General features: G+C 37.7%; 1 protein-coding gene and 1 pseudogene across 8 annotated transcripts in view; one reads left to right on the top strand and one right to left on the bottom strand.

Annotated features, from left to right (window-relative positions):
* Positions 1 to 25,157, top strand: part of AATF (apoptosis antagonizing transcription factor) — a 109,506-nt gene that overhangs the window by 23,460 nt on the left and 60,889 nt on the right. For all 8 annotated transcript variants that reach the window (XM_038548028.1, XM_038548029.1, XM_038548034.1 and 5 more), the window contains exons 5-8: positions 13,638 to 13,752; positions 15,209 to 15,410; positions 16,137 to 16,301; positions 17,977 to 18,060. In XM_038548028.1, the coding sequence (XP_038403956.1) occupies positions 13,638 to 13,752; positions 15,209 to 15,410; positions 16,137 to 16,301; positions 17,977 to 18,060 (566 nt within the window). The remainder of the gene's footprint in view (positions 1 to 13,637; positions 13,753 to 15,208; positions 15,411 to 16,136; positions 16,302 to 17,976; positions 18,061 to 25,157) is intronic.
* Positions 928 to 1,087, bottom strand: LOC119873513 (annotated as a pseudogene).

Consider the following 25,157-nt stretch of genomic DNA (forward strand, 5'->3'; position numbering starts at 1 on the left):
TTTTAACATGTACATATTTTCTTCTGTTAAGTATTAGTGGAAGTTTGATGAGGGGAGAGGTTGAGGAGGCCAGTTTGAAGGGGAAAAAAGGCTATAGAATTGCTTAAGAATTATCTTAGAGAAAATCTGAATATCATGATACCTTTAAGACACATTTCTGTTGATTATTATAATTATATTTACAACCTGACCCCAAATAAGTTTGTCCGTATGATTAGCTTTGGAAGTTTGTTGTACTTGAACTGTACTTGACTTTAATTCTTTGGTAATTTTTTTTTTAAGATTTTATTTATTTATTCATGAGAGACACAGAGAGAGAGAGAGAGAGGCAGAGACACAGGCAGAGGGAGAAGCAGGCTCCATGCTGGGAGCCCGATGTGGGACTTGATTCTGGGTCTCCAGGATCACACCCTGGGCTGAAGGCGGCGCTAAACCACTGAGCCACCCGGGCTGCCCTCTTTGGTAATTTTTAATTAACTTTCATATAATATTGTTTTGCTTGGTGTTTAGTTTTAGATCTATCACATTCTTGAGGCATTTGGATAAATTTGCCTCCAGATAAAACCCCAAATTCTACTATTTTGAGAAGAATTCTTACTAGCTATTCATACTATTTCATACAAGGAATTTTTATTTATTTATTTATTATTTTTTTAAGTAATTTCTGTGCCTAGTATGGGGCTCAAACTCCTGACCCCAAGATCAAGAGTTGCACACTACCGACTGAGCCAGTCAGGTGCCCCCATACAAGGAAAATTTTTAAGCGTAGACAAGCTGTTTAGACAGTCTTAAAGATTCTTACATTCTGGAGTGCCTGGATGGCTCAGTGGTTGAGCATCTGTCTTTGGCTCAGGTCTTGATCCCAGAGTCCTGGGATTGAGAGACCCTCATCAGGCTTCCTACAGGGAGCCTGCTTGTCCCTCTGCCTATGTCTCTGCCTCTCTGTGTCTCTCATGAATAAATAAATAAAATCTTTAAAAAAAAAGATTCTTACATTTTAAAGATGGTACATGAATGTTATGTGGTGAGGGTTAGGGGGAAGGACAGATACTACACTTGATCTTAAGCCTCAAGGCTGAGAAGCGATAGGGGGAAGGGCAGAGACAGACATTCTAACTCAAGTTCTTTTTTTTTTTTTTTTTAGATTTTATTTATTTATTTTGACAGAGAGTGCATAAGCAGGGGGAGAGGGAGAAGCAGGCTCCCCGCTGAGCAGGGAGTCTGATGTGCCATCCAGGTGCCTCCCCCGTTTTTGTTTTTGTTTTTTTTTAAAGTCAGGTTCTAATTAGAAAGCATTTCTGGTGACCTCAGTAGACTCATAAGGTGAACACGAGTGAAAAGAAATCAAATGCGACAATTTGAGAACCAGGATGATCAATTTACTTCTGTCTTGGTATTTTCATTGTGCAAGTACAATGTCAGATGACCTTATACTTACAAATAATAAAAATAGCTTCAGTTTGGTACTTATGCATTACTGCCCGGGCACTATATTAAGTTCTTTACAAATGTCTCATTTAGTCCTCACAGCAGCCTGTAAAATAGGTGCTAATAAATGTGCCATACATATGAAGAAGTGAAGTCTTGGAGAGGGTCAAGTAACTTGCTTAAGGTCATACAGTTAGAGGCAAAGTTAGGGTGGAAACAGGGGTTTGATCTCTGCTCTTGGCCACGCCACCCAATCACTGTGTGTGCGGTTTAACTCTTTTGTTTTATTTTAAGATTTATTTATTTATTTATTTATTTGAGAGCATCCATTGGGAGGGGCAGAGGGAGAGGGAGAGTGAATCCTAAGCAGACTCCTTGCTGAGCATGGAGCCTTGATCTGAGGACTTTGAGATCCATATACTGAGCCAGAGTCAGGGGTTGGATGCTCAACTGACTGAGTTCACCTAGGTGTCTTGCTTTTTTTTTTTTCCTTTTTAAAGAAAGTATGGGGAAATAAAGAAATGGAATAAATGCTGGAACTTGAAGAAGTGAAGGCAGGAGCAATGTGGAGATGAATTTGTAGTAAAACAGGTGGCTACTCACTACAGTGAGTAGTAATTGTATCCTTTGGGTTTTCTAAGGTCTTTTCTACATACTGCCTTTCAGTTAGAGAACTAGAAGGGCCCTGGGACTCAGCTGATCTACTCTTTCTCCTGTAGGCAGATAAGCTGTTTTTTAAATGGTAGAGAAATGTATCAATAGACTTGTTTCTTACTATGATACATATTCCTTAAATAAAATCTAGTAAATGGCCAAAATAAAAGTAAGGAAGTAATCTTCCCCAATCCCAGCAGCTTGAGTTCAGTACTTATAATACTTTGTTGTGTGGCATATATCTTTTCCAATTTTTTCCTCACTGTGGGCATATAGTTAGAACTAAAGTGGAACCATTTTCTATATTCTGTTTTGCAATCTGGCTTTTTTTTCTATTTAACAAAGATTATGAATATTTTTCTGTGCCATTAAATATGATTCTATGGCATCATTTTTAATGGCAGCATAGACTTCGCATCATATGGATAGTTTAATCAGTTCTTTATTGTTGAACATTTGGATTGTTTCCATGTTTTTGTTTTTGTAAATAATGTAATAAACATCATTGTTAGTAAATCTTATATCCACGATTACTTTGTTGTGGAAAACAAATTTCTAGATGTGGAATTAGTATGTGTTCTAAGGATATGTGAAATTTTAAGGCTTTTGATCTGTATCACCAAGTCACTCTCCAGAAAGGTTGTATCGCTTTACATTCTGACCTTCTTTATAGGAGTGTCAGTTTCCTTTATCCTTGTCAACACTGGACTTTATAATTTTGTTTCATCTTTGTCACTTTGATAAGTGGAAAATGGTTTCTGCTTATTTTAGTTTACATTTTTAAAAAAAGATTGTATTTATTTACTCATTAGGGAGAGGGAGAGAGGCAGAGACACAGGCAGAGAGAAGCAGGATCCATGCAGGAGCCCAATATGGGACTTGATCCCTGGACTCCAGGATCATGCCCTGAGCCAAAGGCAGACATGCAACTGTTGAGCCACCCAGGAGTCCCTAGTTTACATTTTTTAAAATTTACACTTTTCAGTGTTTAATGAGGGTAAACATTTTTTCCCTTACATTTATTGGTCCTTGGCATTTCTTTTGTGAATCACACAGGGGAATTTTAGACGAGTTTAGGGATAGAAGATCTCTTTATCAATCAAACTTACGACTACCTGTAATTTCTCCTGCCTTTATTTTAATCTATTTCTCCTTGTTTGGTTTTCTGTTGACAGGCAGAATTACTTCTACCTCAGAAGACCTTTGTATTATTATATATATTTAATCTTTCTTACTTTTTAAGTTTAATTTTTTTCTTTTTTTAGTAGTCATAAAAGTAAAATGTGTTTGTAGTAAAAAAATTAAAAAAAAATTTTTTTTTTTCAAATAGTGTTGTTCCTCCTCCTCCCCAATAGTACTGAAATGTAACATGGATTGTGAATGTCTTCTTTTCTCCCTACTGTAAATAGCACTCTTCAGAGGTAACCATTTATAGCAGTGTGGTAGATATCCTTCCAGATCCTTTGTCAATTTAAACTTTTTTAAAGCCATACATGACATTTACATCTCTGCATGTTAATGAATATAAATCTATCTTTTCTTTCTTTAAGAAAAAAAAAAAATTGGGCAGCCCGGGTGGCTCAGCAGTTTAGTGCCACCTTCGGCCCAGGGCATGATCCTGGAGACCCAGGATTGAGTCCCGCGTCAGGCTCCCTGCATGGAGCCTGCTTCTCCCTCTCCTTGTGTCTCTGCCTCTCTCTCTGTTTCTCGAATAAATAAATAAAATCTTTAAAAAAAAAAGAAAAAAAAAATCGTTGGCTATTTTTGTTTTCTTTTTCTTTTTCCTGAAGTATTTTAAAGTTAATTACAATCATCATACCAGTTTGCCTTTAAATACTTCTGTAGGGATGCCTGGGTGGCTCAGTGGTTGAGCATCTGCTTTTGGCTCAGGTCGAGATCCTGGGGTCTAGGATTGAGTCCTACATTGGGCTCTCTGTGAGGAGCCTGCTTCTCCCTCTATGTCTCTGCCTCTCTCTCTTTCTCTCTGTGTTTCATAAATAAATAAATAAAATCTTTAAAAAAATACTTCTGTAAATGGCTCTTAAAAAATGAAAATGTTTCTTCTATAACACTGTCATCTCACCTAACCAAATTAATACTTCCTACTAATCCTAATGAAATGTCTACTCCATATTCAGAGTACTTCAGTTATTTCAAAAAGTATTTTATAGTTTAGTTTATTCAGAACAAGTTCTGTTTATAATTATTTTTTTAAACAGCTGCACAGAAAGTTATCTGGTTAAACTAAATTAATTTAATCAATCCCCTATAAATGGGCACTTAAGATGTTTGCAGTTTTTACCAGTTATAAACAATGCTAAAAATAATTTTTTTTTGTACCTGCTTCTTCGCTTTCTTATCTGATTATTTTGTTAGGATTAATTTCTGGAAATGGAAAAGTAGGGTCAGGTGGTATGCATGTGCAAACCTTTGATACATTTTGCCAGATTGCTTCCTGGATATGTCGTTCTAATTAAACTCTTATCAGTTGTGTATGGATAGTGCCCCTTTCCAAACATTCTTGCCAACATCAAGTAGTATCAGAAAAATATTACATTGTTTTAGGTTTCTTTCTTTCTTTTTTTTTTTTCTCCCTTAAGTGAGTCTAAACATCTTTTCTGATGTGTTTGGCTATTTGAATTTTGGAGACTATTAATCCATTTCTTACCATTCTCTTTTTTCATGTTAGGCAAATACCCCTTTATTTTGCCTTACCAGACCTGCCTTCTTTCCGTATAGATTTGGGCTTCCTTTATTTTCTCCACGTTATTTTTCCTGGTGTGGGAACCAAATTTGGATGTAGCATTTTAACAGAGCCTCACTTGCATTGTCTTTTGTTTTTGTTTTTGTTTATCATGTAGTGATATTAGAGAGAGGGCAGTTTTGTCATTTCTTTTTTTTTTTTTTTAAAGATTTTATTTATTTATTCATGATAGTCACACAGAGAGAGAGAGGCAGAGACACAGGCAGAGGGAGAAGCAGGCTCCATGCACCGGGAGCCCGACGTGGGATTCGATCCCGGGTCTCCAGGATCACGCCCTGGGCCAAAGGCAGGCGCCAAACCGCTGCGCCACCCAGGGATCCCAGTTTTGTCATTTCTTATAATTGAAAATTTCATTATACTTTGCTTTCCAGATTGTTTTGATACATGACCATTTAAGGATACGTTGATGTAGAAAATGAAAAATATGTAGTTCTTTTTAAAGCTTTAGTAGTATTTAATTTTCTTCATTAGTATGATGGCAGTATAATAGTACCCACCTCCAAGGGTTATTGGAAGGGTTTAATTGAGTTATGTAATACATATAAAGTGCCTAGGCTAGGGCCTGCCACTTTGTGGGTTCTTCGTGATGTTATCTGTTAATAATGATAGTATGGTCTTTTCTTAGGCTGTAGCTCTGTGGCCACAGTATTTGTTTCCCCCTTCTTAAAAGGGTTATATAAATAAATACTAATACTATACTGGCAGTTACTTCTTTGAAAACTTGGAATGCACATATAAAAGCATGCCAAGAAAATTATTAGGATGCCATTTTTGTTCAGTTATTCATTCAACAACCTGCCATTTGCCAACACCATGCATACCAAGGCAAATTATTCACAATCCCTACCTCAGGGAGCTCATAGTAGGGTGTAGAGATAGATAAACCACTTCTAAAATATAAATATTTAAGTGTTTTCACTTAAATGAAAGCAACCTCTCAAAGTGTTTTCATTTTGGATTGGCAAACAAATAATGCTTAGTCTTGCTAATATTAAAAGAAACACAGAAACAGTCTTATTTTCTGAGCCTCATTTTAGCCATCTAAATGGTGATGATTACTATGTCTTAATATGAATGCATTACACTATTTGTAAGTTCTTAAAATTGGTAAGATGGTTTTGAGACTCTTAGGAGTAGCCTGAATATGTTATAGGAAGAAGTTAAGTTTGATTACTTTGCTTTTGTTAAAAAAAGTCAGTTTGTTGAGGGTACATACTTGTTGAAGTTAGCAAATATATAGTTCCCATTTTGTTTGCTTGTCAGCATTTAGATTTGGAAATGGTAGTGTAATTAGATGTTCTGCTATGGGGCTTAGGCATAATTTCTCTGGAACGAACATATATTTGTAGAATACCTTTTATGGCTCAGGTGATGTGTTGGATGCTAGAGTGACAGGATGAGGTCTGTGCTCTCAAGTAGCTTACAGTGTAACGAAATCAGACTCAGTATAATATGACAAGGGCTGTAGCAGTGATGTGAATGATATTGAGAAAGGAGTGATCAATTCTGCCTGGGAATCCGCATTTTCAGACCCATGCTATAGAGAGAATTAGGGCATTTAGGTTAGGAGTAGTTTCATTGCCTAAGACGCTGTTTGTTTGAAGGCTTTTGAATAAGAAAGGATCAGACTGTTTTATATAAACAGGGTTACTTGGATTGTGGTTTTAATTTAATTTAATTTTTTTTTAAAGATTTTATTTATATATTCATGAGAGACACACACACACAGAGAAAGAGGCAGAGACACAGGCAGAGGGAGAAGCAGGTTCCATGCAGGGAGCCTGATGTGGGACTCGATCACGGGTTTTCAGGATCACGTCCTGGGCTGCAGGCAGCGCTAAACTGATGGGCCACCGAGGCTGCCTTAATTTATTTTGAGTAAGTTTTATTATTTAAAGTTTGCTTTAAATTTTAGTAGTATTTTAAATTATAAAAGTAATGTATGCTTATAAAATATTCAGATAGTTAAAAAGTATATCAAATAAAAATGAAAGTATCTCTTTTTTCCCTGGGTAGCTCTCATTAGACAGTTTAAACAATTACTTGTAAATAAGTTTGGGTTTTAAGTACCTCATATTCTGAGCATGTATTTTTTTCTGTTCAAAGGGTAAAAAATACATTTCCTTTTGTAGGAAAATACTACGGAGCAATGAAAGCTGTCTGGGACCTGTGAAGTGGAAGGGAACTGTAGTGGGTTTCGGGAAGTACATTGATCAGTTAGATTGCTGTGTCCTATAGGGCTTTTTAAGGATTTATTGACACACTTCATCAAGGTATTTGAGGGAGTATTCAGGGAAACCTAAGAAGTTCTGCAGTTCTTTTCCCTTCCTTATAAATTCATGCCAAGTCAGAAATTACAGCTTGAGTGGGATGTCCCTCCACAGAACTCAAATGCACACTATCTATCATGTTACTTAGTGTGGCAGTAATGTAAAATGTTAAGGATTTTTTTTTTTTTTTTTTTTTTTTTTTTTTTTTGCTTTTTGCTTTTTGCTTCTTTCTGTGAGGGGGCTCACTCAACATATTTTATCATATGTCTCTTCGTCTCTCCCTATTTGAGCTTCCACTTACTCCCCCAATTCCCCACATCATTCTCTTAAGAGAAAAAAATAAGTTTTGTCCACTGAGTCCTCTTTCTTTCTTGATTTAATATGTCTTGGGTTGAATGTTTCTCACAAAAACACTTTGCATTCAGAATTAGCCTATCAAACCGTTTCCTCCATAGACTCCTACACAGACTACACGCCTTCCACTGTGGTGCCCCCTGAAGTATGGAAACCCAAGGTTGCTTTTGGCTTAGCCATCGTGATTTTAGAATATCAGTCCCTGTGCTCTGCTTTGAAAAGTTATCCTGGTGGTTATTTTGTTCCATTAAAAAATACTGTTTTCGGTCCACAGAACCAAGTAGCCAACACACAGAGATGGAACTCCTTAAACTGTTCCAGTTAAAACCACAGTCCTCATAATAACACATCCACTTATCCAAATCTGGGAATACACATGTGCACACACCTATATATGCATATACGTACGTGGCTATATAAAAATTCTAGTTGGACACACATTGGAGATGATAGCAACTCATCCATATGGTTGGTGTTCAGGAATTTGTAACCTGAAGTACTCTTTCTACTGGTAATGCCATTCTGCTTGGGGAATATAGAACAAGCCCAAACAGTAATACTGACAGAATTCGGAATTATGATACAGTGGAGCCTTCACGTAATTCTTTGTTGAAGAAGTTAGGGCCTAAATGTTAAGGCTTATTGTTATTCTGAGTTGATAATCTCTGCCTTGCTTTAATAATTTTTCCTCATGCCTGGGTAGCCCGCGAGTTGCACAATAATCACTCACACAGCTTTGTAATCAATGCCCAAAGTAATAGGATTCCTCTGGCCACCGGCAATTAATAAATTTGTGTCTTTTTTAAAACACTAGCAAGTCGGGCCTGAAATACGACTGACTGGCTCTCCTCATTTGCATATTTATTGCAGTGGAAAAATTCTTACCAGATGATTGATGCTGAGCCTGCCTCTTGAATTCCAAGCAGCACATTATTATGAAATGAAAAATGCCGGCCATACAGTTGATTAAAGTTGAAGACAGTGGAATCGGTGTTTTTTAAGATTGTGGGAGAATTAAAGGCATATTTTAATAGATGTTGACAAGAAGTGAACTAACAAAAGCAAAGCAAAGGATTTGCTTGAAAAGATTTAATCAAACGTCTTTCTTGGGGGATTAATTGCCGGGGATGACTAGTGCAAGTGGCAGGCTTGTGTGGATTTGAATGAAAAGTATTGTTCTCAGGCCAATATATCGTGTGTCATTTTGACCTATAGTTTAGCTCTGGTTCTAGAGTTACTTTTGAAGGAGAAAAAAAATGCTCTTGTAATCTATACATTCTAGTTCATTGTATTTATCTGGCATAATAGGAATGTGGGAATTTATGTATACTTGTACATAAATTACTGTATATTTTCATGGTTATTTTAAAAATAACTGTATAGATATTTAAAAACTGATAAGGTGGGATCCCTGGGTGGCGCAGCGGTTTGGCGCCTGCCTTTGGCCCAGGGCGCGATCCTGGAGACCCGGGATCGAATCCCACATCGGGCTCCCAGTGCATGGAGCCTGCTTCTCCCTCTGCCTATGTCTCTGCCTCTCTCTCTTTCTCTCTCTGTGACTATCATAAATAAATAAAAATTAAAAAAAAAACTGATAAGGTAAGCTGTATTTTAGTTACAAATTCACCGTCTGCATTCCCCCTCCAATCCCCCAATCCCCTTGCCAGAAGTTGTACTTATTGGCTTATAATCTAATTAATGAACTGTGTGTCTATGTCCAAACTTATTCTCTGCCTACAATTTTGTTTATGTTGAACAGCCAAAATGAATCAGGGAGAAAAATAAAGCTGTTAGGTGAAAATGGTTTTTAGATTGGTGACATTTTATATATAGAATGCTTGCATATGGGTAGCATGTAAATGAATACTTAATACAGGAATCTATGAATACTAGTTCAGTCCTAGAACTGTTGATCAGTACAAGCAGAACTTGAGGCTTTCACCATGTGAAAGATGATGGTTTTTTGATACTGATATACTTTCTGTATCCACAGCATTTAAAAATTTATGAAATGCCTTAATATAGACAAATTTATTATTTTTACCTAAATTCTGTGAGATAAACAAGCAAAGGATTATCTACATTTTACAGATGAGAAAATTACAACTCAAAGATTAAATTGGTCTGCTCAGTATAAAATGACTAGTTAGTAATAATGTCAGAATACAGGGCTTATGACCCTTAGTAAAGCATTCTTTCCATTGATTCTGTACTTGGAAAATTATTCCTAAAGCTGGTGCCCAGATGCTGAGGTTGTATCTTGATAATATGGTGAGGCATATGTCCTTCTTAATCTCTTCTTAAGGGAAAGGCCTCTGGAAATGGACCATGTAGGGCAAAATAAACATATATATCCTTGACAGTCTCCATTTGTTTTGTGGCCATGTGCCAAGAGGGAGAGAGAAGAAAGTATATGCCTCTCTGCTGCTTTTTTAGCTTGTAACTCTGACAGTAATTAGGAGAAAAATAAAAGATGAGTTAGAAACCATTGGTTCCATTCTCTTCATTTTTCATAGAGTTGAACAAATAGAATTTGGTCCTATTTGAATGATGAAAAGAGGGTTGGGTTGGGTTTTGTTTCATATTTTGACTGGGACGAATATACTGTTAGATTTGAGTCCTCAGGAGAGTTTCCTCACTCTTGTCAGCTGTGGCTTTGAGGAGGCCAAAGGATTGTCCAGTTTCTTTAGATTTGACACAAAATCTTAGTGGAAGGGAAATGTGGCCCTAATATTGCAAAGAAATGAGAATTCAGTTCTTTCTTCTATATCTCTTTACAGGAAGCTGTCTATGTGTTGGTCACTAGTGACTCTCCTTTGATAAACATTTTTCTTTATTTCTTCTTCTTCTTCTTCTTCTTTTTTTTTTTTTTTTTTTTTGTGGTTAGAAGCACAGAATTGCAGATTTCATCTCTGGTAGGTCTCTTGACACTTTGATGCATGGTGGTGCTATCCCTGAATGGAGCTTAAATACTTCAGGGCTACTTTCTGACTGGGTGAAGGGGTGTATAAAATGAGAACATATGAGAGAGTATTAACAGAAAGGCACACTTTGATTTACTGATATTGGCTCTCTGCTTTCTTGTTGGATTGATATGCTGTCTAATATATCTGCAATGGATTTTTTAAAACTGACTTGAACAAAATAAAAAGGCTTGTATAGCTACTTGAAAGTGGCCCTTAAAAGTAGTAGTCTTTTCGTTGGGTGTTTTCACAGTTCTTGGTTATGCTGCATGTGAGAATCACATTATGACTCGCTTGTTGGGGGCAAGCAGCTATGAACATTACAGACTACTCTGCAGCTTCCCCCTGCTGAGGTTCCTGATTTTCTGTTTTACATCATGGACACATGGTACCTACAGGCAGGAAGGGACAGGCACCTGCTTTTCTTGTTCTTCGTAATTTTTTATTGTGGCAAAAAACACATAACCTAAAATTTATGTATCATAAAATTTATCCTAACCGTTTGTTTTTTCAGTTTTAAATTTATTTTTAATTTTCATTCCTGTATAGTTAACATACAGTGTTATATTAGTTTCAGGTGTATAATATAGGGATTTAGCAATTTATCCTAACCATTTCTAAGTGTACAGTTCAGTAGTATTAAGTAGATTCACATTGTTGTGTTACCAATCTCCAGAACTTTTCCATCTTGTAAAATTAAAACTTTATACCTGTGAAACAAGTCTCCATTCCCCTCTCCCCCAACCTCTGGCAACCTCCATCCTACTTTCTGCCTCCATGAATTTGACTACTCTAGGTACTTCTTATAAGTCCCTGTCTTTTTACAGCTGGTTTATTGCACTTAACATAATGTCCTCAGGGTTCATCTGTGTGTTGTAGCACATGTCAGAATTTCTTTCATTTCATTTTATTTTATTTTATTTTATTTTTATTTTATTTTATTTTATTTATTTTTAAGATTTTTATTTATTCATGAGAGACACAGAGAGAGAGAGAGAGGGACACAGGCAGAGGGAAAAGCAGGCTCCATGCAGGGAGCCCGATGTGGGACTCAATCCCAGGTCTCCAGGATCACATTCTGGGCCAAAGGCAGGCGCTAAACTGCTGAGCCACCCAGGCGTCCCAATTTCTTTCTTTCTTTTTTTTTTTTTTAAATTCTTTTTTTTTTAAATTTTTATTTATTTATGATAGTCACAGAGAGAGAGAGAGGCAGAGACATAAGCAGAGGGAGAAGCAGGCTCCATGCACCGGGAGCCCGATGTGGGACTCAATCCCAGGTCTCCAGTATCGCGCCCTGGGCCAAAGGCAGGCGCTAAACTGCTGCGCCACCCAGGGTTCCCTCTTTCTTTTTAAAGGCTGAATAATATTCCATTGTTTTTTCCCTGTTCTTTTTAACTAGGCTCAAGATTGAAGGATTATAGATGATTTTTTTTCTGTACAGAGATGCACTAGGATGGAAGAATTATTTATTATGTTCTGGTCTTGGGAACACTTAAGGTTTTTTCTCTTTTCAATTGTGCTAAAATATACATGACATAAGATTTACTAGCTTAACCATTTATAAGCATATATAGTTCAGTATCATTAAGTACATTTGCATGGCTATCCAACATCCCCACCATCCATCTCCAGAACTTTTTCATCATCTCAATCTGAAACTCTGTATCCATTGAATAGGAATAAGTGTCTGTTTCCCTTTCCCCTGCACTCCTGGCTGCCACCATTCTGCTTTCTTTCTGCTTCTATGAGTTTGACTGTTCTAGGCCTCGTCTAAGTGGAATCACATAGTACTTGTGCTTTTGCAACTGGCTTATTTCACTTAGCATAAGATTTTCAAGGTTAGGTCTTGGGAATTTTGAAAACCACTTTGCAAAAGCAAAATTGGTTTGTAGTTTCACTTTGGAAAACATAGGCTCTGTCTCTTAAGGTGTAACCTTTTGTAGAAAAGGCATTAAAAACCATGGTTAACTTTGTGTGGGCTGAAGTCCCTATGGAATATAAAGTAACAATGAATGCAGGGATTGCTAAATGAAATTAGGGGCACTTGTGAGAGGGTTACAGTATTTAAGGGAAAGAGGGAAGGTGTGAGAGAAGCCTGGCCAGAGATGAATGGACAGCTATTACTGACAATAGAATGGAATATCACACGATTTAGCAGTGGATTAAATATATACAATAAGGGCACCAAAATGTCAGTGATTGCCTATGAAAACACATTAAGCAGAGAAAATCAGACAAGAGAGTAATATTAGGTAGGAAGAACAAAGTTCTGTTTCTGATGTATATTTGGAAGGGTGATGGAGCATCCATGTGAAGATTTTCCTGCAGTTGCTGGAAATGTGGAAGCTCAATAAAAGGAGAGAAGTCTGAGTGCTATCAACACATAAATAGTGATTATCAGTGTCTAGTTAGCCCCTTTAGTAGGATTAGGCTGATAAAGAAGGTAAGAGTTCAGTTCTCAGAGGGCCAATTTTTATCCTGAAAGTTCTTAGCCGTGGACTGTATACTTAATCCTGACCAGCTTTATTACAAATGCATCCTGTTGGCTGTGAGGAGAACCAGGTTAATAACATGTTTCGATGTGCAAAATTTTAATACAACATGCAGTACTGCAAACAGGAAGTCATTAACTTGAGTTTCCATACGTAAACAAGAACTTTTCATAGGAATATGTGCAGAGAGATTGGATGTGTGAGGTGGCAGCTCAAACCAGAGCAAATGAGATCTCCTGAGGGAGGGTGGTGGTGGCAGTGGCGGTGGCAGTAGTAGGGATCCCAGGACAAAGTTGTGCTCTTTAGAAGAGGAGGAATTGCTTAAGGAGTTGATTGATAGAGGGATAATCCAGGAGGTCTGTGGGTTACCTGTAGAAACTAACACAATAGGGAAAAATGATTAGTTATGATGACAAGCAGGGAAGGAGTTTGTCAATCTTACTAAATTTAAGAACTCACGTTTATTGTAGATCATTTCCTACACACCATACATATGTTACCTCACTTGTTCCTCACAATAAGCCTGTGAAGTAGGCACTGTTATTACTTCCTTTCAGGAATTCTGTGTTTCAGAGAGTTCTTAGTCCCTGGGTACCCTTTGCCTTCCCCCCCACCCCGGCCAGAACTGCTCAGGAGTCATGAGTTATAGGCATTGCCTACTTTGGAGAACTGTAGATAATTAATTGTTCCTTCTCTGTGCTTTATTTCCCAGGTCACAAGGCTCTGAAATCATTGTTGAGGTCATTGGCAGATCTTCAGGAAGAGTTACTTTTCCAGTACCCAGATACTAGATACTTAGTAGATGGGACAAAGCCCAAAGCAAAAAGGTAAGGAAGGAATGGAACTCTGGGGTTGCTTATTTTAATCTGAGCGGTTTACTATCATTTTTGAAAAAGAAAGCCAAATCCTCTGCAAGAAGATAATAGACTTACTATTAATAAAACAGAAAGACCCTCTTGCACTTAACTGGTGGCTGAGATCGCACAGAAATTAGGAATTAGGTTTTCCATTTTTATATTTACTTGTGCTTTCCTTTGTGGACTTCGGAAAAGGCTTGCCTTCTCTTTAGACCTGTTGAAATGAGGAGATGAAGGGCGCCTGGGTGGCGGTAGTCTTTTGAGTGTCCGACTCCTGGTTTTAGCTCAGGTCGTGATCTCAGGGTGGTAAGATCGAACCCCGTGATGGGCTCTGCACTCAGTGTAGAATTGGCTTGAGTCTCTCTCTCTCTCTCTCTCTCTCTCTCTTTCTCTCCCTCTCCCTCCCTCTCTCTCCCTCCCTGCCTCTGTCCCTCCTCCTTGCCTCAGTTAATCAATCAGTCTTTTTAAAAAAGAAATTAGGCAATGAAAGGACATTTTTTATTTTAATTCTTGATTAATGTTTATGAAGCACTTCCTGCCAATACCATGGAATTGCTGGTCACAGGCATCTCCTTTTCAGTAAGGGAAGAAGCACTTATTTTACAGGTGGAAAATTTTTAGAAAAGCACAAAATAAACCTGTTTTCTTTTCTGAAATTGTCACATTTGATGAAGGATTTCCACACCCACCATACCACCACCTATTGTTTAAACCTGCTGTATGTATATGGTACCTGCTTGCTTTTTTTCCTTTGAGCTTATCCTTTGCTCCATTTCTTTTCTGCTGAATTAGTTGGAGGGACAAGTAAGCTCATGTTTATTGAGCACCTATAATGTGTTGGGGTCGGTAGTCCAGGGTGTGCAAGTGGCTTGATAGTTAGAGGTTGTATTACTTACTCTCTCCAGGTAGTTGCATTTATTGCAATGTAGTTCCCATTTCGTTGCCCACCTTTTTGAGTTTTCTTCACTTTTAGCTCTCTTCCTTTGATTCAGCTAATATTATTCAGCTTTCCTGAACAATCGGTTACAGGGAGAACCATTTCCCTTATTGATTTGGGGATTAAGGTCATAAAAGTATGATTATGTGTTTAATTTTTAAAGACCATCTCTTGTAACAGGATAGGCCTGGTTCATATGCATTTCTAATAATGTTTTTACAACCTCGTTTATTTTTATGGTTTGCTTACCTTTTAAAAAAATATTTCTAAGCCAGTAGTTTTTATATTTATTTGAAAAGTTACATGACTTTTTGATTGACCTCATGAACATTCCTTTCAAACAAAAAAAGCCCCCCTCACATTTATGGTGTTTTATAAAAATGTAGATAGAATAGGGAAGGCCTAAATACTCTCAACTTTATGTGAGCCTAGCTTTTTATTTGGGTAATGTTTGTTTATATTGAACTTAATATCCTTACTGAACTTTAGTGAGGAGGAAATTTCCAGTGAAGATGAAGAGCTAGTAGGAGAGAAGAAGCAGCAGAGAAGGGCCCCACCAAAGAGGAAGCTGGAAATGGAGGACTATCCTAGCTTCATGGCAAAGCGTTTTGCTGATTTTACAGTCTACAGGAACCGTATACTTCAGAAGTGGCATGATAGAACCAAGCTGGCCTCTGGAAAACTGGGAAAGGCAAGTGTGTGTGTATGTCTCTACATGTGTGTAACAGAGTTGTCGCCACCTGAAGCAGTTTTAAGAAATTAGAACTACAGCTCATTGATAACGGATAATGTTATGATATAATAGTAGTCATTTCTACAGAAAACTTTACTGAACTCCATTCAGACCTGGGATTTTAATTTTATTAGAATATTTTGGGGGCACTTGAGTGGCTCGGTTGGGTAAGCCTCCAACTCTTGATTTCAGCTCAGGTTATGATCTCAGGGTGGTGAGATTGAGCCCCATGTCAGGCTCCATGCTCAGCACAGAATCTGCTTGGGATTTGCTCTCTCACCTTCTGCGCCTCCCCCTGTTCACACATGCATGTGCGCACTCTCTCAAATATATAAATAAACAAAATCTTTTTTTAAAAAAGATATTTTGTTCTAGAAATTGTGGCCTTGTAAGTGTTCAAATGTTTGGAAATACAAAATACTTAAAGAAATGGATTTTTCAATTGTTACGAAAGGTGTGGAAGTTAATCTCCGGATATAGGAAAGTAATACGACCTGCTTAAGACTGATTTTTTTTTCCCCCGAGAACATTTATAGCCATTCACAAACTCCATCTGCAACACGAAGTCCCTTCTGAAAGGAGGATTGTCTGTCTCTCTGCTGACACAGAAAGATAGAGAAACCAATGTAGCTGCCTTTAGCACGGACGCTCTGCATTATCTGACACTGGTTAATGTTGTTGCAGGGTTTTGGTGCCTTTGAACGCTCAATCTTGACTCAGATCGATCATATTCTGATGGACAAAGAAAGATTACTTCGAAGGACGCAGACCAAGCGCTCTGTCTACCGAGTTCTTGGCAAACCTGAACCAGCAATGCAGCCTCTCCCGGAGAGTTTGCCAGGACAACCGGTAAGAGCTCTGTGATGCTAGGTGATTACAAGGAGCAGTTTCTGTGAGGCTCATTTGCTGAAAGATCTGATCACCTGCTTGTAGATATTATTCTTGGTCTAAGAAGTCAGTGAAAGAAAGAGAAAAGGCACTACTTTACTAGATTGTTGAGAAACTAAGAGTTTATGGGAGAAAGTGTTCTTTTAAAATGGAGCTATTATTAACTTGTATGGAGTTTCTTATTTTTGAGTTTGCTTTGTATCTGATAATGGAAGCATTCATAATCCAATTTTTAAAATTCAATTTTAAAGATGTTTCTCTAGAAATGTTGGTATGGAAGGAAGTGTGTACTTTAGGTTTTATGTTGGACATTTAGATACTACAGAAAATGATCCATAATTGAAACAAGTTCTTTTGTTTCAAGGAAACTTTTATTTGTGGAAATATGCACTTAATTTTTTTCAAAGTTCAGAAGAATTTAAAATGAAAAGTAAAATTTTGCTTTTCCGATTGAACCAATGTTCATAATTGTAAAAAGGTATTTTCTATTCATGTAACTGTATATACATATAACACATATACATATAAAAACATGATTCTATTTTAACTAAATGGGATGGATATGTGTATTTATAAATATATAAAATTTTATCAACTCTATATAAAATCTGACAATGTTTTTTTTTTTTTTTTTTTTTTAAGATTTTATTTATTTATTCATAGAGACACAGCTAGAGAGAGAGAGAGGCAGAGATACAGGCAGAGGGAGAAGCAGGCACCACGCAGGGAGCCCGATGCGGGACTCGATCCCAGGTCTCCAGGATCATGCCCTGGGCTGCAAGCGGCGCCAAACCGCTGCGCCACCAGGGCTGCCCCTGACAATGTTTTAAATTTAATTTTTCCTAGACACTTCCAAATCATTACATAGAGATTTATCTCATTCTTCCTAATATTAGGCTGCAGGGTATTCCATTATGTGGGTGTGTACTATAATTTATTCAAACAGTGGATATTTATGTTGTCTTTAGCTTTAGAAACAGTGCTATAGGAAACATGAGTATTTGTAATATGTGTATTTGTGTGAACATACAGGTAGATTTCTCAAAGTAGAAATGTCAAATCAAAGAGAATAGGGATGCCTGGGTGGCTCAGCAGTTAGGCGTCTGCCTTCGGCTCAGGGTGTGATCCTGGAGTCCCGGTATTGAGTCCCACATTGGGCTGCCTGCATGGAGCTCTACCTGTGTCTCTGCTTCTCTCTGTCTCTCTCTCTGTATCTCTCATGAATAAATAAATACAATCTTTAAAAAACACACACAAAGATAATACACATTTTAAATCCTGATGGATGTTACGGATTGCCTCCAAAAAGTTTCATTAATTTCCATTTTCACCAGCTGTGTTTTCTCGTACTGAGTGTTGTCAGTTTTAGAGGTGAAAAATGGTGTCTTCTCATTTTAATTTTCATATATTTAATTAGAATGAAATTAAACATTTTATATGATTATTGACGATTTGTGGTTCTTTTCCAGGTAAGTGCCTGGTTAATGTTTTTGTCTGCTTTTATTGGAATGTTTTTGTTCTTTAATTTTATATCTTAAGGAAAACTGCTTTGACTGTTACACACATTATTTGTAGTAGCTACATTACTTTGATAATTCCTTTGGATTCACTCCTTTCTTTTTTCTCTTTAAAATAGGAAATGCTTCCTCAGGCCCCTGCCAATGCCCACCTGAAGGACTTGGATGGTGAAATCTTTGATGATGATGACTTTTATCACCAGGTGTGATTTTTACACTCTTTTCTTTTATTACAGATCATGTTTTAGCATTTTAAAATAACTCATGGAATTCTCTGACCAAAAGGTGGCTTTACTTTGGAAGGAAGATAGAGTCGGGGAGTTAGAACTGCTGTCTTTTGAATTGACTTACTGTGTAGTTCTAAGTTTGTTGTTCTTTTTTCTTTTTAAGAGTTTACTTTTTAAAAGAAATCTCTATACCCTGTGTGGGGCTCAAATTCACAGCCTAGAAGCTCAAGAGTCTCATTATGCTCCACAGACAGAGCCAGCCAGGCACCCCTGTTCTGCTTCTATCTTGTGTTTTTCCTTTTGAAGTGAAAATGACTACAACTACTTTGTTAGTTGCCGCAGGGTGTAAAGGATTTGTAAAACAGCTGCAACTTCTTCGAGTCAGGTGGTTTATTCTTTCTCAGCCATTTTTGATAATGTTAATAGAGGACTTTTTGTTAGTTATTTGGTTTCTTGTACCATTGCTATTAGATTAGGATATGGAGCTAAAGGGCTGGGATCCCTGAGTCCTTGAATTGCACTTCTGGTTCTATTGCCTATTAAGTCCCTTGTCTTTGATGTGTGTGTGTGTGTGTGTGTGTGTGTGTGTGTACGCACATGCCTGTTCAAATCAGTTAAGTATGTATTGAGATTGTCTCCTGCTGTTGATTATAATAATAGTGTAGTGTTTTGAAGACAGAAAGAATTGGTAACAGTTGAAATATGGCCCAGTTCTTAGTATCTCTTCCCAAATGTCCCCCAATTCTTTCTCTGATGTAATTATCTGTTGGCATGCTGCTCTTTTTAATGATGCTAGTGACTGTAAAAATAGACTAAACATTTGGGCTGTTCTAAAGAACTAAAATAATTTCCTGTAATCCTAGGTCTCCTGATAAGTCATACTTAATGAAATGTGCTTTAGGATGTACCCTTTCTAGCTCTGGAGAATCAAGGGTGCTGTTCAGCAGTGACACAACAGCTTTTGTTGAGCCATTATTTATCGAGATACTCTTTTCTCTGCTGAATTTTTAGTGTATTAACTTTTACCAAGGAATTTGCAACTGCTTATTGAAGGTTTAGCCATGAGGACTGTATTATGTATTTGGAATATGAAGGAAGGAACATGGGAAAATCACACTATGAGGCCAGTAGAACAGGTGATTCTGTTTATAAGGGATAGCTGAGTCTGCCCCGAGAAAGAGACTAATAATCTTTCTGTTCACTCTGGAATGTTCAATGAAATTATTGCCATAAGTGAGCCTTAAAAGTAATGATAAGAGGGTATAGGAAAGAGGATTGGTGTGTCTTCAGGTGTTCCTAGTCAGAGGTCCTGATTCTTTTTTCCTTTTCTTCTCTTATTATATCCATTTGTCAGAAGAGTAGGGAACTCTATTTTGTTCTAGAGTGTCTAAGGAAGTACCTGATATGGGATATTAATGCTGTATAATTGTGTGAGATCATGGGAGACAATCAAAAATGCTCCAGTCTTCATTTATTGAAGTGTACATTGTTCGATAGAAAGTGCATCATAAATTAAATAGGCTTAATAAAATACACTGAAATTACTGAGAAGTTACTTCCACTGGCTATCCTTAGTCTGAAAGATTTCTATTATTTTATTTTATTTTTTTGCCTGGAGGTCTGTTTAAAAAGAAATAGCATTACTTGATTGGCCCTTCATCCCAATTAATAATTTTACCTTCGATAAATTCTGATTTCAGAGTTATGACTAGTCACATCTTAGCTTTTCCCCTTGCTGGTTAATTGGGGTGCTGGGGTTAATCTAAATTAAAACTTAAACTAATAGAGGTCAGCAAGGCAGCTGAAACACCTGAGTGAAACAAATGGGGCTGCCAGGCGCAACTTTATCTTGGCTGTTTCCCAAGAGGGAAGTGGCAGCAAATTGGAGTTGTTTCAGCCTTCTGTAAAGGTGAATGATGGGTGACACTTGTTAATGTACAGCATCTCCGGAAGCATTCCAGATTGCTTTGCTGCTGTACCAACTGCTGCCATCCACACACAGTCAGTAGGAACTGGACCAGTTGCCAACATCTGGCAGCACAGCAAGGAATGGGTGCAAGTCTTGAAACCCCGCAGATTCTAAATATGGTGCTTAGAACTGTGCAGGCTTTAATCACTTACCACTCTGGCAGCGGGCTACGACAGCTTATCCTAGCCTCGTACATCACATCCCGACATCTGCTGAGCCGCGAGGCAGCTGCACATTCATTTTCTTTCCTTGCCTTTTCTCTTGGCCTCCTATTCCTCTTCTTCTTCCCACTTTCCCCCCGCCTCCCTTCAGTTTTCCTCTCCCTCCCCTATATACTTCTTGGGAGAGATGATCTGTAAAGATTACTGCTTCATTGTGTGCAAGTAATTGTGGTGATGCCAGGCCCTTGACAGACACAGCACAGCACCTGTTCTGCTGACCTGGTTAATTTCTTCTGTTGAGTGGGATTTGCCCGAGATTGGAGCTGAAGCCAATTCAATGATAAGGCTAAAGAAAATGGCAGTATGTTTTCTGTCACCTCCCAATTAAATTGGCTTCATAAAGTGCTTTTCTTTATTTGTCAGGGTAGTAAGCCTGAGCTAAGTGTTGCATTCAGAAGCGGTACAATGTATTACAATGGGCCTGTGAGTTTTCATTTGTGTGTGTGGTTTTTTTTTTTTTTTTTTTTTAATGTGGTCATATGGAAAAGCTGAGTGGTGAATATAATACACTTTGCCTTTTTTTTTTTAAACTGTACTTGAAGCCAGACTCTTTGGGTCCATGTTTTGTAAGGAAGAGATTATAGCCACATTGAATTTTAATGTTTCATTGTAAGGGTTTAAAGGCTTACTTGGTTAATTCAGGCTGTGTAAATGCCCTAACTACTGAGAATGATGTTCAGGGTCAGAATACTGAACATACACACACACATTCTCCGTCTCTCTCTTTTCCATTTGTTTCATAATTACTACAACTTTGAAAATGTATCTGTATTATTTAATAAAGGCACATATGTATGTGTATGTACATGTGTGCATATATATGTATACATAGAGAGGCACTAAAGAGTATCAGATATCATAAGTAATCATATCATTTTTGAGCTGAAAAGAACCTTACAGGAAACTGAGTCCCTGAGAAGTTTAGTAACTTCCTGGAAGCCAAATAGTAAATGGCATCTCAAGACGCTTTAGACCAAGTCCTGTTCTTTCCGTACCTTTATTTCTTAAATATTTCATTCTTGAGCCGTAAAAAGACTTGACTGTGGTATATACCTTTCAATTTGTAAATAGCCTTCCTTTTCTTAGAACTGGAAGAAATATTATTTGTGTTAGAAAGTCATTTTTTTTCCTTAGAAGGCAAATTATTTATTGAGCTCCTGTTACTTAACAATTCTAATGAAAAAATTAGCTTGGGCGCTGGGGTGGCTCAGCGGTTTAGCGCCTGCCTTCGGCCAGGTTGTGATCCTGGAGTCCTGGGATCGAGCCCCACATCACGCTCCCTGCATGGAGCCTGCTTCTCCCTCTGCCTGTGTCTCTGCCTCTCTCTCTCTCTCTCTCTCTCTCTCTGTGTCTCTCATGAAAAAATAAACAAAATATTAAAAAAAGAAAAGAAAAAATTAGCTTTATGGTTGTGCTACTAGTTTGTTTGGAAACTGGAATTATTGAAAGCTTGAAGTATACCCAGTGGAAAGATTTTATGAGAGAAACTGTTTACCTGCTGGAGGCATTTCTGAGTTTCCCTCTCAAGTAGAATTAGCTTGCATTTGGCCTATTTCTTGTCAAAGCTCATCCCTAAAGACAATTTCACAAAACAGGAACATTGTAAATGACCACAAAGGATGAGCCATTGAGAAATGTTTTCAGGATCTATTTTTCATTTTCATTATCCTGTTTGCTGAGTTCTATAAGATCTGTTGTCCATATCAGCATGTAAGGATTTTCTTTTGTTTCAATTTGCTTTTTTACACTGCCAGTGGATCTTTGACTTGATAAGCCTGCATTCTTAAAGATTTGAGGAAGGACTAACATTTACTGAACCCTAGTTCTGTGCCAGCTCCTTGGCTTAGTAGATAGGTGCTTGACATACATCTTTATTTAATCCCCACAAGATCTCCAGGTTGAGATATGACTGCACTTAGCAATGTAAAGTGACTGCTTTTATTCTTTTCATATCCCAGATCTCAAACTAGTTTCTTGTTGCTTCATGAGGTATTTTGTTCTGAAAGGACTAATTGAGCTTAGATATTGACAAATCGATACCTAGATTTCTAAGGGTTCATTAGGATTTTGTATGTTGCTTCTAGCTCTGTTTAGTTTTGATCTAGTTTGTCCTGTCACTTTAAATTTAACCAGGAGTGTCTAGAGAAATGGATAATAGGTTTTGCTCTTTCGATGACCACTTTGGTGGGTTAAATTTCTCCTCTCACATGCCATCAGGGCATGTCTATAACTGACCTTGCCACATGCTGGGCTTAGACATTTGATAATGCCATAAACAAGTAATTACTATTTTGGTGAACTATTAAGAGTCAATAATGTTAAGAAATAGGAAAGAGGCAAGCTTTCTGACAAGATGGTTTACCCTAATTGGTGAGTGATTAATAAGGACAGTTGATGTGGTGGCTTTAATTGTATACATTTAGTGTGAATAAGAGTCTCAAGCCATTCTTATGGTTAATGGCAGTACCAGTTTCTTACTGTTGGCATATATCTTTCCAGTGGTTCAGTTGATGGTTAATAATATATTTTTAAGTTTGATTTGAACTTGTTCCTTTTAATTAGTTGTCAAAAAACAGATAAAAACAGATACCCTCTGGTTCAGAGTAGTTTTAGTCATTTTTAGTTTTACTTTTAAATGTTACTGTTACTTGAGATGTGGGTTGTTTCTTAAAAATTTGATTAAACTCATTACACATAGACCTGTATGATTATTTTATTTATTTATTTTTTTAAGATTTTATTTATTCATGAGAGACGCACAGAGAGAGAGAGAGAGGCAGAGACACAGGCAGAGGGAGAAGCAGGCTCCATTCAGGGAGTCCGATGTGGGACTCGATCCCGGGTCTCCAGGATCAGGCCTTGGGCTGAAGGTGGTGCTAAACCGCTGAGCCACTGGGGCTGCCCTGTGTATGATGATTTTAGAGAAGATATGAAGTACATAAACTTGAAAATTGAAATTTTGGCTAAAAATACAGCAGAGAACTAATCAATTAGGTTTTATGAGGCATAGTATAGGTGGAAGAAAAACCACACAACCCAGGGCACCTGGTGTCTCAGACAGTTGAGTGTCTCTCTCTTGATTTTGGCTCATGAGATCAAGCCCCACATCAGGCTTTGCGCTTAGGTAGGGAATCTGCTTGGGATTCTCCCTCTTCCTCTGTCCCTCCCCCCCCACCCCCGCATGCATTCTCTCTCTCAAATAAATAAATAAATCTTTAAGAAAAAAAAACAACCAAACAACAAAACGCAAACCAAATACCAATGTCCAATTAAACTCCAGTTTTAATAATTACAAGATTATTTTGTGTGCCATGTGTAAGAATTTTATTTGAGATACATTCTAGCTGCTGTGCTGCCATCGTTGATCTATCAATGTTCAGACCCAAATTCAGCATGAGTATTGGCATTTGATTCCTAGCATGGGCTTGCTGTTGTGGAAGCTGCATGTGATAGGAGGCCCAAAGCCACATTTTAAATGCAAGGTCCAGAAATTCCATCCAACAATAGTGCCAAGGGAAAGTACATGTGGCTGGCCCTCATTTCTTTCAGTTTTCCTGCTTTAAAAAACATCAGAGCATGCCTTCAGTACTACCACCTTGTTTAACAAGGGTAAAATCTGAGAACAAAGCCTGAAACAGTACGTTTTATGGAGCCAGCTAGGAAAGAGATAAGGATTGGCTTAGAACTGTTGAAGAAACTTTTTCAAACACAAATGGTACCTTGGGAGTTTACTAGGCAAATATGTGGTCAGAATTGCCTTTTCTATACTAATAAGCACAATGCCAACCAGCTGAGTATAAATCAAGAATAGGACTCCAGCAGTATTTTAGTGGCCCCAAATGAAGAATTTGGTACTTCTCAGGAAATGGGGAATACTACCTGTCCCTAAAGTAAAGACAACGTCTTCTTATTAAATCACACTCAACGTATACCTCCTTTAAAGTAAGTCACAGGAAAAATGATTTGGCATAGAAAGGGGAAGTTAATAAGCACTTTAAAAATTTCTCTGTATTGTGGATCTAGAATAGAACATAATTGCTTTAAAGTCAGATAACATCTTTGAAGAACATCAAGGCTAAACTGTCTTTTTACAAACTGGAGCCTAAAGCAAATACATGACTAGTATTAGGATCACCCTACTTAGTGAGTTACGACATTGAAATCCAGGAATTCTTGCTCCTGGTATGATTTTCTTTCTAGCATGTTAAGCTGCCTTTTGATCTGTCATGTTTGAAAATTTCCTTTTCAGAATATATCTGTTTAGGAAATTGGAGGTCCAGTGTGTCTCTTTGCACTCTGACAATTTATATGTATCACTTTTATGCAATTATGAGCTTCATTCAATTAACATTTATTATACCAGATGCTAAATTTATAAGGATTAAGAAGACAGAACCCCTGCCCAAGGAATTTGTGTCATCCAACAAGAGTGAGATTCTCTCTTAATTTGTATGGTCACATAGCTTCTCCTTAAGAGTGTGACTTCATTAAAATTCGTGTGGAGAAAGTAAATGGTGAGAGTAATCGAGTCCTTGATACAAAAACATACATGTAGCTCTCTAGTGTCTGTCTCGAGCACTGATTTGCCTACCAGTTTTTCCCCCCAACATATACCTGATCTGATTCCTCAAGTCATTTCTTATAACCTCTAAAAGAGCCTGGGTGGCTCAGTCAGTTGAGCATCTGACTCTTAGTTTTGGCTCAGGTCATGATTTTGGCATCCTGGGATTGGGCCCCTCGTGGGGCTCCACACTCCGGGGGGAGTCTGCTTGACTCCCCCTTTTTCTGTCCCCCTGCCCTGGCTCCTGCAGGCAGGTGCATGTGGGTGCGTTCTCTCTCAAATAAATATATCTTTTCTTGAAGCCATTTTTAAAATATTTTTT

The sequence above is a fragment of the Canis lupus genome, chromosome 9 (genome assembly GCF_011100685.1).
Source record: "Canis lupus familiaris isolate Mischka breed German Shepherd chromosome 9, alternate assembly UU_Cfam_GSD_1.0, whole genome shotgun sequence".
NCBI classification, from domain to species: Eukaryota; Metazoa; Chordata; class Mammalia; order Carnivora; family Canidae; genus Canis; species Canis lupus.